Consider the following 12,023-nt stretch of genomic DNA (forward strand, 5'->3'; position numbering starts at 1 on the left):
TGCCTCTTTCTTCTGGGGATCTCTTTGCCCTGAATCTTCAGTGTATGTCCCCGTGGCAGTGGCCAGAAGATCTTTCCCTCTGAGGCACTCAGAGGGACACTGAGACCTAGACAGCCATCAGAACTCCCTTCCTCCTAGTGGCCATGGGACCCAAGATTAAAAAGGAGAAGGACCTGACTGCTTGTACAGGGTGAGGGTGGGCTGGCGGGCAGTCATGTGATCTAGATATGCATGCCCAAGTGGCAGGAAGTTGTCCAAAATCAGAGCTAAGTTGGGAGAGGTGCAGAACTCGGGGTGCCTGGAAGGGAGCCAGAGGTATTGCGGGGCTCAGGCCAGGAGGGGAACAAATGTCCTTACTGCGGCCACCCAGACCCTTCCTCCAGAACTGGCCACTTCTGCCTTTGGAAAGTGTTTCACAACGTGCCTGTGTGTTAGAACAGCTGAGGATGGGTAAGAGGGCGTGGACCCGCACAATTGCCACTGCCTAGAGAGGAAGCACGGGCTTGCCATGCCCGTGAGGGGCTGCCCGGCACGCCAGCCACTGAGTGCACAGAGAGTGCCCGAGTCTGCGGTCCTCATGTCAGGTGAGCGGATCCCTCCAGGGACAGAGCCTGAGTGGGGGTGTGATGGGGAGAGCCAGGGTGGGCAAGGGAAGTCCCTGCTGCACTGTGGGAGTCTGGATCTCAACCACAGTTCCATACACCAGCCTGGGGCTGGGCTCTTCACACCTCCAAGGGCAGAGCCTCGTCTCTGTGAACCCGGAGCCCTTGCAGCTTCCTTGGCTCCTGCAGGCAACAGGGATATGGCACGCGGTGGTGTCAGTATCGCCTCCTCAGAACCCATGTCCCTCTCCACATCCTCCATGGAGAGAGAACTAGATCTGGGAATCTCTGCCCTCCCATGGAAGAAGGGAACCCTGAAGGCTCCACTTCTCACATGTCTACTGAGTGTCTGGTCCATAGGTGGAGGTGATGGACCCAAGATGGGAATGAAGGGCTCTTATTCGGTGGGGCCTTCATTTCTCTTCTCTGCCAGGAGGAGGTGGGGGAAGAGGACAGATGGCTTTAACCCTGGGCCAGCAGAAAGAAGCAGGTCACTCACCAAGGCTCATGGGGCCCTTCGCAGGTGACATGGGTACCCCAAACCAGGGAGGGACCAGATATGGCTCCATCTCCAGCCCACCCAGTCCAGGGCCACAGCAAGCACCTCCCGGAGGGACCTACCTAAGTGAGAAGATCCCCATTCCGGATACAGAATCGGTGAGAATGCTGGAGACTTCCTGGGGTCTTTCAGGATGTCCCGGATCATGCCGGATCTCACCAGCCTGGGGAGGGAGGTCTCCTGAAGATCAGGGCCAGTCCCTCCAGGCTCTAAGCAGCTGTGACAGACGATGGGAACTGGCGCCCTCCTGCTTCTGTCCCCAAGTGCTTAGCTCCGGCGCTTAATATTTGTCTAAAAATTACCAAGTGGCTTTTTAAATGAATCTCAGCTCTCCTAGGAAGGGGAAAGGACCTGGGATGAGTTTGGGTTGCAGCCTCCAGGATCTGTTGTAATATTTAAGTAAAGGAAGCAAGACAAGGGCATGGGGAGAGGTGAAGCTGGTGGGCTGGGACAGCGTGTGTGTTACTTGCTCAGTTGTCGGACTCTCAGCGACCCCATGGACTGTAGCCCACCAGGCTCCTCTGTCCATGGGATTCTCCAGGCAAGAATACTGGAATGGATAGCCATTCCCTTCTCCAGGGGATCTTCCTGACCCAGGCATCGAACCCAGGTCTCCTGCCCTGCAGACAGATTCTTTCCAGTCTGAGCCACCAGGGAAGCCTAGGACACATCATCCTGCATTTCCAGAATCTTCAGAGAGACTCAGGCTCCCCGGAATGGGGGTGGGGAGACCCTCAGCTTGGTGGACTCCAGAGACGAGGCCCTGTGGTCTGAGAAAGGGCTGTGAAGGGAGGAGTTAGACCGGGGAGGTCTGACCCAGGAAAGCTCCCCTTTGGGCTCTGAGGATCTGCTGAGTCAGGGCCTGCAGGAGGCAGGTCAATCAGGTGCAGACTGCAGAACCAACCCATCCAGACAGCTGATCTGCCGTGACTCAGCAAATCCTAAGTCCTTCCCACCCCATGTGCTCCACTAACCCTCTAGGTAATAGCTCCAGGAATGGGGAATCGAGGGCAGGGCTGGCCAGCCTGGGCCCTTAGCCTGGAAAGGTGTCAACTGGAGGCTGGCCAAGGCCAGCTGGGCCCACCTAAGACCCCTCATTCCACTCCCCCTCACAGGGTGCATTCAGCCTGCGGAAGCTTTGGGCCTTCACAGGGCCTGGATTCCTCATGAGCATAGCATTCCTGGACCCAGGAAACATCGAGTCGGATCTTCAGGCTGGGGCTGTGGCTGGATTCAAAGTGATGGAGTCGGGGCACCATGGGGAGGGTGGTGACCAGGCTAAGCGGGTGGAGACCCCCAGCTATGCCACAACTCCCTAGAGTGGCCTGCCTGGCCAGTGTTGCTGGGAACAGGTGTTAAGTTCAAATGGGCCAGGAAAGGGTCTCCAAGGCAGCCGTGCCAGAATGTGGGGTGTAGGGGGCGTTGTCTTCCAGCTTTGTCTCCCCCATCCTCTCCCCAGGGAGTGTCCTAGGTTAGAAGGTCCCAGCAATTTGGGGGTTATCAGAAACTAGCCCCTCTGGCTGACGGCCTCTCCCTAACTTCTCGCAGCTGCTCTGGGTGCTGCTGTGGGCCACAGTGTTGGGCTTGCTCTGCCAGCGACTGGCTGCCCGGCTGGGCGTGGTGACAGGGAAGGACTTGGGCGAGGTCTGCCATCTCTACTACCCTAAGGTGAGCTTGGTGCCCCTGGACAGGAAGCATCTGTAGCCTCAAAATCCCAAACAGCCATCGAAAGCTTCGATGATCAAATAAAAATATCATCTCAAGTGGAGCATTGCAAGTCCACGCGATAGATCAAGCTGAGGCTCAAACGAATAGAATGCAGAATGAGAGGGACGCTAGAGGTATCTTGCTCTTCTTACCGAAGAGGACATTGAAACCTGGGGAAGTGACTTGCCAAAGAGGAAAAACAGGGAGGGGGGCGGGGCAGAATTGGTGTGGAATAACCATTGGCTGGGGTGGACGCTGGGGACTTGGCTGTTGTCAGCGTCCAGGCAAGCAAACAGAAATTATACCACTGGATCGGTCAAAAGCGTCGAATACAGGATGTAGTCCCAAAGGTGTTGACAGAGCTGAAGGAGCAAGAGAAGGAGGTGTTACCCAGAGGCCAGAAAGCTCCTGGACAGAAACCTGAGGAACATCATTTGCTGTCGAGCTTCTAGAAACACTGCCACCACTGCTGATTGGAGCCCAGACTACATGGTGCCCTTGCTGGGGCCAGCTCCAGAAACAGGGGAAAAGATCTCTACCTGTTTTTTAATTTTCCTTAAATATTTCTTACTGTTGACCTAAAACAGATATTTTAGGTCAGATATTTCTCCAGCAAAGATGGATTTATTCAGGATCAGCAGAGAATGATAATTCAGGGTCTGTAGCCATGGGGAGCCACCTGCAAGGTCTCTACACAGCAAGGGAAGAACACTTTTATGGAGGGAAAAGGGAAGTTGGGAGGCTGATAGCAAACAAAGAGTCCATGACTTTTCAGCGCCTAAGTCCTTTCCAGGAAAGAAGAGTCTTCTTTCTCTTGGGCTCTGCTATCTTTGAAGGGTGTGGAAGCTTCCCCTTCTTATCTCCCGACTCTATTTAATTGAAGTTTCTGTTAACTAATTTTACATGTGAAACCACCATGGCACCATGAAGCCAACTGGCAAGGCCAACTTGCAAATGTAGTTTGCAGGCTTCCAGCCCAGGTATATAGTGAGTGCAAGACTGAGACAAGAGACAGCCTTGCTGACGGGATCACGTCCTCCCCTAGGTGCCCCGCACTCTCCTCTGGCTGACCATCGAGCTAGCCATCGTGGGCTCGGACATGCAGGAAGTCATTGGCACAGCTATTGCATTCAGTCTGCTCTCAGCCGGACGGTACTCCAGAGGGGCCCCAGTTCTCCAGCCCAGGGCTGGGAACAACTGCCGCTTTCTCCCCAGGCCTTCTATTTCCCCCTGACCACTTCATCCTGCAGTCATCTCTAACTCAGTTATTGCCCAATCTGCCAGATGGGGAAACAGAGACCCAGATATGTAAAGCGACTTGCTGCAAATCAGAGGCTTCAGTACTCAGCCCCAAGCTCCCTACCACGCTGGTCCCCTGCCCAGCATGGAGGTGCCATTTTAGGTCTCCAGCACCCCGGCTCCCCTCTCCCTCAGCCGTCTGGGGCCCCTTGAGTGCCTGCTCCCCGGAGGCCCCATTCCACAGTCTCCAGCCCTGAGGGTGGGAGATCCAGACTCCTGAACCAGGCTAGGCTGACCCAGGCTGCTCTGGTTTCAGAATCCCGCTCTGGGGTGGTGTCCTCATCACCATCGTGGACACTTTCTTCTTCCTCTTCCTCGATAACTACGGTGGGTGTGTGCCCCTCATCCCCAGCGGACCTTGGGCGAGGAGGGGGCTGGCAATGAATGTAATGGTGCTCTGGTGAACTGGGAGAAGGGCTCTGAGCAACCTCGCTCTGCACGGCCTTGAGCAACTCAGACTAGTGTTTCTTCATCTACAACACGCAGATACTAGCACAGAGGTCACAGGGCTGTGGGGAGGATTCAGTGCGATAACACTGGTCAAGCCTGGGGCACAGTGCTGGAACAAAGTGCTCAGGATATCAGCCATTAATAATTGCTTAAGTTAGTTTTGGTTTGGGGTGGTTTTTGTTGTTGTTGTTCAGCCCCTTTGCTCTCACCCTAGGGTTGCGGAAGCTGGAAGCCTTTTTTGGATTTCTTATTACCATAATGGCCTTGACCTTCGGCTATGAGGTGGGAAGCCAGAGCCAAACAGGGCCCTGCACCAAAGCCACCCTACTCTGCCCCGTGCAGAGCCTGACGGGACATGGGAGAGGACCTTAGCCATTCCCTACCCCGGCCCCACCTCAGCCCCCATCCCCCCACCCCACCCCACCCCATTCCCGCACCCCCCACCCCCCACCCCACCAGTCCCTCTCCCCCACTCCAGCCTCCGGAAGCGGACTGGAGGGTAAGAACCGAGGCTCAGGGGTGGAGCCGGGCCTAAGGAGGCTCCTCCCCACAGCACGGGAAGATCCCCTGGAGAAGGGAAAGGCTACCCACTCCAGTATTCTGGCCTGGAGAATTCCATGGACTACAGTCCATGGGGTCACAAAGAATTGGATACGACTGAGCGACTTTCACTCACCCCACAGTACGTGGTGGCTCGGCCTGCTCAGGGAGCACTGCTTCAGGGCCTGTTCCTGCCCTCGTGCCCAGGCTGTGGCCAGCCCGAGCTGCTGCAGGCCGTGGGCATCGTTGGCGCCATCATCATGCCCCACAACATCTACCTGCATTCCTCCCTAGTCAAGGTGAGCAGACTGGAGGGGAGGGAGACATGCTCTCTCCCTTACAGCCACGCTGGCCCCACCCTCAAGGCTGAAGCCACGACCCTTCGACTCCTGCCTCTGAATTTAGGAGGGAAGTGAAACACTCTTTATTCAAAATATAATAATAGAGAGAGTCTACTGTGTGCTGGGAGCTGAGGATCAGTGAGGGAAAAGATAAGTCTTCTGACTTCTTAGAGCATGCATTTCTAGTAGGGGAGGCAGACCATAAGCAAGTCAACAGTAAAGGAAAGAAATGGATTGTGAAAGATGCTCTGCAGGAAACGAAACAGGGGAGCTGAGTCTTGGATGGAGGATGACTGAGGAGGGGGCTCCCCTAGAAAAGGTAGCCAGCAAAGGCCTTTCTACGGCAGTGACTTTCGAAACATGAAGGATGGGAAGGAAGATTAGGGGAGAAGATATTCTAAGCAGAAGGACCGGCAAGTGCAAAGGTCCTGAGACAGAAACAAAGGACTATCCCAGACTAACATACAAGGGGGCTTTAGAGAGAACGGGGTTTGGGGGACGTAAGCAGACTGTGAGGGTAGAGAGTTCTGGGACAACTCTAAGGGGCTTCGATGCTTCCATCCTTTTACCTTCACAGTCTCGAGAGGTAGACCGGTCCCGGCGGGAGGACATCCGAGAAGCCAACATGTACTTCCTGATTGAAGCCACCATCGCCCTGTCTGTCTCCTTCTTCATCAACCTCTTTGTCATGGCTGTCTTTGGGCAAGCCTTCTACAAGCAAACCAACCAGGCTGCGGTGAGGCACACCCCATATATGCATGCCCCTCAAGTTCTGCAGGGGACTCCAAAGAGTGCAGCTAAGCCCTCTGAGTCTCTGTCTTGCACTACAGGCACTGGTAGGGGAGGGAGTCTTGACACTGGCCTCTGTTTGGGATCCCCTTTCCCACCCCACTGGGGAGACACAGCTGCCCCCTGTAGGCTTGCAGAGGGTCAGCCCCCACACCAAGGGCTCCAAGGCACACACATCCAGGGGAGGTGATGGCGGGGGTCGGGGAGCTGAGTCTTGGAGGACTCAGCATTCCAGCTGCACCTGAAGAATGGGCAGGATTTGCCCACCCAGCTGTGGGGAGAACCTTCTGGGAGGGGGTGCCTGCCTAAGGATGAGCGTGGGGTTGGGAATATGCAAGCAGTTTCTTCTCCTGAGTTTCTAGTGATAGTCTTCATTACTAGCAGATAAACTGTCATTCATTCAGCAAATATTTATTGAGCATTTGTTAAGTATCAGCCAGTGTATTAGACCATGGGAATACGGCAGCCAATGATACAAAGGCCTTGCCCTGTAGATTAACTTTGAAGGCAGTGAGCAAACTGGAAAAAATCAACCAATCAGTTGACTGATTTCAAAGGAAAATGTGAACAATGTAAAGAAAATAAAGGGGGTGATGAAACATAATTGGGGGTGTGGGGCGGGAGGGGCTTCTATATTAGCCCAGGTGGCCAGTAGAGGCCTCTTGGACGAGATGGCATTTGAGTGGACTCTGAAGGAGAAGGAACCAACCAGCTCCTCCCTGGCTTTCTGGGATTTGGGACCTGGGTCTGTCTGTTTTTGGGTAAATCTCTATTCAGAGGCACTAAAGGGGGGTTTTGGGGTTGGAACAGACTAGCCAGGACTCAGGGCACACAGGTACTGTTGGGTGCCTTGCTGTGTGACCTTGTGAGGTCATGCCTCTCTGTGAGTCTCTGCTCCTTAGCACAAGGAGAGAGATCTAAACAGGATGGCAAACTATAGTCACACGTTGTCTTCGAGACCAACCAAGTCACAGGGCTGTGGGAAGTGGGTCCCAGGTAAGGGAGACAGGCCTGTGGGTTTGCTTGAGTCACTGCCAACCAATTGTGTCTCTGTGGTAATGCCAGCTGTCACCATCAAAGAGAAGCTAGAAACCAGGCTTGTAAATTGTAAATGTTGTCAACAAATTCACATTAAAGAAAAAAAATTGTTGGCCAAGCAAAATATGTCGGGCTGGATTCAGACTGTGGGCCACCAGTTTTCAACCCTTGGTCAAGGCTTGGAGGTCTGATTTTCCAGTATTGAGTGTGTGCCTCACATCTCCTTCCTACTGCCCGGTGCCCGCAGTTCAACATCTGTGCCAACAGCAGCCTCCACGACTATGCGACGATCTTTCCCAGGGACAACCTGACAGTGGCCGTGGACATTTACCAAGGAGTAAGCAAGCCAATGGCAGGGCTGGGGTGGGCGAGGAAGGGCTCCATCCCGCGGAGCCTGCGTGAGAAGGGGGCGGGTCCATGGTCTGACCACACCCCTCCTTCCAGGGCGTGATCCTGGGCTGCCTCTTTGGCCCTGCAGCCCTGTACATCTGGGCCGTGGGTCTCCTGGCTGCTGGGCAGAGCTCCACCATGACCGGCACCTACGCGGGACAGTTTGTGATGGAGGTGTGGCTGGGCCGGGCCGGTGTCTGAGCACAAGGCTGACCACTCAGGACTCGAACGTGGGCCTCCTTAATCCTTAAGGCAGCCCAATGGGTACCCTTACAAGCCCCACTACACAGATGAGAGAACTGAGATTTAGGGAGGTGAGGCCTGAGACTCACCCAGGACTAATAGGAGCCTTTTCTCCAAAACCGTTTAGGCTTCAGCAATCACCTGTAGGGGGTAAAAACCTTGCCCCCAATTTGTCCCCATCTATCCCCTCACCACCAACTATAGACAGAGCTTTCCCCATTTCAATGATGGAAAAAACAGAGGGTTCCTGCAGGTATCAGATGGGCTGAGGGAAGATGGAGGATTCCTCCCCTGGAACCCCAGTCCTGCATCCCGCCACCAAGTTCTCCCTGCATCCCCCAGGGCTTTCTGAAGCTGCGGTGGTCACGCTTCGCCCGAGTCCTGCTCACTCGCTCCTGCGCCATCCTGCCCACTGTGCTCCTGGCTGTCTTCAGGGACCTGCAGGACCTGTCAGGCCTCAATGACCTGCTCAACGTGCTGCAGAGCCTGCTGGTGAGCCTGCGGGCCCTACCACCTCCTCCGCCCTGTGGGGCCAAACAGGAACCACAGCAATCCCCTACGTCCCCAGACTCCCCCACCTCCCAGGCACTATTCTAAACACACTTTACCTACAAGGTTCTGGTACTACCCATAGCTGCCCCAGGGTGTAGGAACTGCCATTATCCCCATTTTGCAGATGGAAAAACTGATGCACGCAATGAAGAGACCAATGGCACCCCACTCCAGTACTCTTGCCTGGAAAATCCCATGGACGGAGGAGCCTGGAAGGCTGCAGTCCATGGGGTCACTGAGGGTCAGACACGACTGAGCGACTTCACTTTCACTTTTCACTTTGATGCATTGGAGAAAGAGATGGCAACCCACTCCAGTGTTCTTCCCTGGAGAATCCCAGGGACGGGGGAGCCTGGTGGGCTGCCGTCTGTGGGGTCGCACAGAGTCAGACACGACTGAAGTGACTTAGCAGTAGCAGCAGAGCCAGGGGGCTTCCCTGGTGTCTCAGATGGTAAAGAATCTGCCTGCAACGCGGGAGATCTGGGTTCGATCTCTGGGTTGGGAAGATCCCTTGGAGGAGGGCATGGCAACCCGCTCCAGTATTCTTGCCTGGACAATCCCCATGGACAGAGGAGCCTGGTGGGCTACATTTTATGGGGTCACAAAGAGTTGGACACAACTGAGTGACTAAGCACAGAACAGCAGAGCTAGGATGCACTCAGATAGCCTGGGGCCAGAGCCCCCAAATACTTTCTCCTGTTTTGGAGCCCCCACAACCTTGAGGCTTCCTTGGTGGCTCAGATGGTAAAGAATCTGTCTGCAGTGGGAGATCTGGCTTCGATCCCTGGGCTGGGAAGATCCCCTGGAGAAGGAAATGGCAATCCACTCCAGTATTCCTCCAAAATCACTGCAGATGGTGACCGCAGCCATGAATTAAAAGATGCTTGCTCCTTGGAAGAAAAGCTATGACCAACCAAGATAGCATACTAAAAAGCAGAGACATTACTTTGCCAACAAAGGTCCGTCTAGTCAAAGCTATGGTTTTTCCGGTAGTCATATATGGATGTGAGAGCTGGACTATAAAGCTCAGCGCTAAAGAATTGATGCTTTTGAACTGCATGGTTTTGGAGAAGACTCTTGAGAGTTCCTTGGGCTGCAAGGAGATCCAACCAGTGCATCCTAAAGGAAATCAGTCCTGAATATTCATTGGAAGGCCTACTGCTGGAGCTGAAGCTCCAGTACTTTGGCCACCTGATGCGAAGAACTGACTGACTGGAAAAGACTCTGATGCTGGGAAAGGTTGAAGGCAGGAGAAGGGATGACAGAGGATGAGATGATTAGGATGGCATCACCGAGTCGATGGACATGAGTTTGAGTAAGCTCCGGGAGTTGGTGATAGACAGGGAAGCCTGGCGTGCTGCAGTCCATGGGGTCACAAAGAGTCGGACACGACTGACTGACTGAACTGAATTGATTTTTGCCTGGGAAATCCCATGGACAGAGAAGCCTGGTAGGCTATCGTTCGTGGGGTTCCAAAGAGTCAGACACAACTGAGAGACTAGCACACACAATGGAAGCAATGGATGTGGAAAAACAGGTTCAGAGTGGTTAGGGGACTTTCCCAAGGTTGCACAGTGAAGCAGAGGTGACTGGAGCCCTGGCCTGCTCCTCCCCTCCTCACTGTGCTCTGACGCAGGGCCCTTCAGCCCCTTCCTTCTGACTCTCCCCAGCTTCCGTTCGCTGTGTTGCCCATCCTCACCTTCACCAGCATGCCCGCCCTGATGCAGGAGTTTGCCAACGGCCTGTGAGTACTCCCCAACCCCAGCACTGGGCTTATCGCACTTGATCCTCACAACTGCCAAGAGGTAGGAATTCTCACTATTCCAGATAAGGAACATCTGATAGCTAGCAAGGGGAGGAGCCAGGACTGGAATCCTGAGCCAGGGGCTATTTCTAGAGCTTGAGCTCCTCCCCCTCACCTCAGCCCCTACTCTTGCCAAATCATGCCCGTGTAGTGCCCGGCCAGCCCAGGAGGCAGAAGATGGCCAGGGGTCTACACCAGACCCCACAGCCCTGGGAAGCCCTAGTTACCTCCAGGCTGACTGTGGGCCCTGGGGGAGATGCAGCCGATCCTGAATCTCCCTCTCATTCCCAAGGGTGAGCAAAATTATCACTTCCTCCATCATGGTGCTGGTCTGTGCCGTCAACCTTTACTTCGTGATCAGCTACGTGCCCAGCCTCCCCCACCCTGCCTACTTCAGCCTTGTAGCACTGCTGGCCGCAGCCTACCTGGGCCTCACCACTTACCTGGTACTGCTGGGTCGGCGGGTGCCTGGGGGATTGGGGAGGCAAGGAGAGGAGACCACAGATGGAGGGCGTAGCGGGGATGCACTGGGGGCTTCCTCGTAGGTCTTCTCCCCTCATAGCCGCCCCTCCCTCAGGTCTGGACCTGTCTCATCACCCAGGGAGCCACTCGTCTGGCCCACAGTTCCCACCAACGCTTTCTGTATGGGCTTCCTGGAGAGGATCAGGAGGAGGGAAGGACCTCGGGATGAACTCCCACCAGGGCCTGGCCACGGGTGGGATGCGTGAGCAGTGGCCTGCCAGGCAAGGGGGTGTGTGTGTGTGTGTGTGTGTGTGTGTGTGTGTGTGCACGCACAGCAAGATGGAGAGGGAGTGGCCTGCCAGGCAAGGGGTGTGTGTGTGTGTGTGTGTGTGTGTGTGTACACACAGCAAGATGGAGAGGGAGTTCTGGAAGCCGGCCAAGCCATAGGGACCTGCTATTTCCTAGCTCAGATCTCGGTATTCTTGAGTATTAAATGGGGACACCTACCTTGCAGTGGTTGTAAATAAGACACTTGAACGCAGAGCCTAGCACTTCAGATTTAAAAACAAAAGAACCATAATTCCAAAAGTTGCTGAGCACTATCACAGGAGTGACCTGACAGACCCACCTCGTCCAGAGTGGGACCCAGGCTCCAAACTGACTTAAAGTAAGAGTCTGAAAATGCTAAATAAACGCTGTTGTGCTTAGCCTCTTCAGTCATGTCAGACTCTTTGCGTCCCCATGAACCGCAGCCCACCAGGCTCCTCTGTCCATGAGATTCTCTAGACAATACTGGAGTGGGTTGTCATGCCCTCCTCCAGGGGATCTTCCCCACTCAGGGAACCACTATCTCCTGCATCTCCTGCAATGCAGGCAGATTCTTTACCACTGAACCACTGGGGAAGCCCAAATAAATTTAAGTGAAGTAAGTGAAGTAGCTCAGTTGTGTCTGACTCTTTGCAACCCCGTGGACTGTAGCAACCCCGTGGACTGTAGCCTACCAGACTCCTCCCTCCATGGGATTGAGTGGGTTGCCATTTCCTTCTCCAGGGGATCTTCCCAACCCAGGGCTGGAACCCAGGTCTCCCTCATTGCAGGGAGATGCTTTAACCTCTAAGCCACCAGAGAACCCCATCAAATAAATGCGAATTTACCGCTTAATCCAAAAGAGAAGGGAAATGGAGACAGGCAAGCACAAAATCCCTGAACCATCAAGTGTCCCCCGTCCTAGAATGTCTGCCTCTCGC

General features: G+C 54.6%; 1 protein-coding gene across 1 annotated transcript; it reads left to right on the top strand.

The window, feature by feature from the left end:
* The first annotated feature begins 508 nt into the window (after positions 1-508).
* On the top strand, positions 509-11,005 carry SLC11A1 (solute carrier family 11 member 1). The gene is made up of 15 exons (XM_052663868.1): positions 509-584; positions 1,126-1,259; positions 2,277-2,399; positions 2,710-2,829; positions 3,914-4,020; positions 4,424-4,494; positions 4,832-4,899; positions 5,301-5,456; positions 6,076-6,234; positions 7,573-7,662; positions 7,770-7,889; positions 8,301-8,450; positions 10,181-10,254; positions 10,607-10,760; positions 10,892-11,005. The coding sequence occupies exons 1-15, from the start codon at positions 509-511 to the stop codon at positions 11,003-11,005; spliced, it is 1,716 nt and encodes a 571-aa protein (XP_052519828.1).
* Positions 11,006-12,023: the final 1,018 nt, after the last annotated feature.

This window comes from Budorcas taxicolor, chromosome 2, assembly GCF_023091745.1.
Source record: "Budorcas taxicolor isolate Tak-1 chromosome 2, Takin1.1, whole genome shotgun sequence".
NCBI classification, from domain to species: domain Eukaryota; kingdom Metazoa; phylum Chordata; class Mammalia; order Artiodactyla; family Bovidae; genus Budorcas; species Budorcas taxicolor.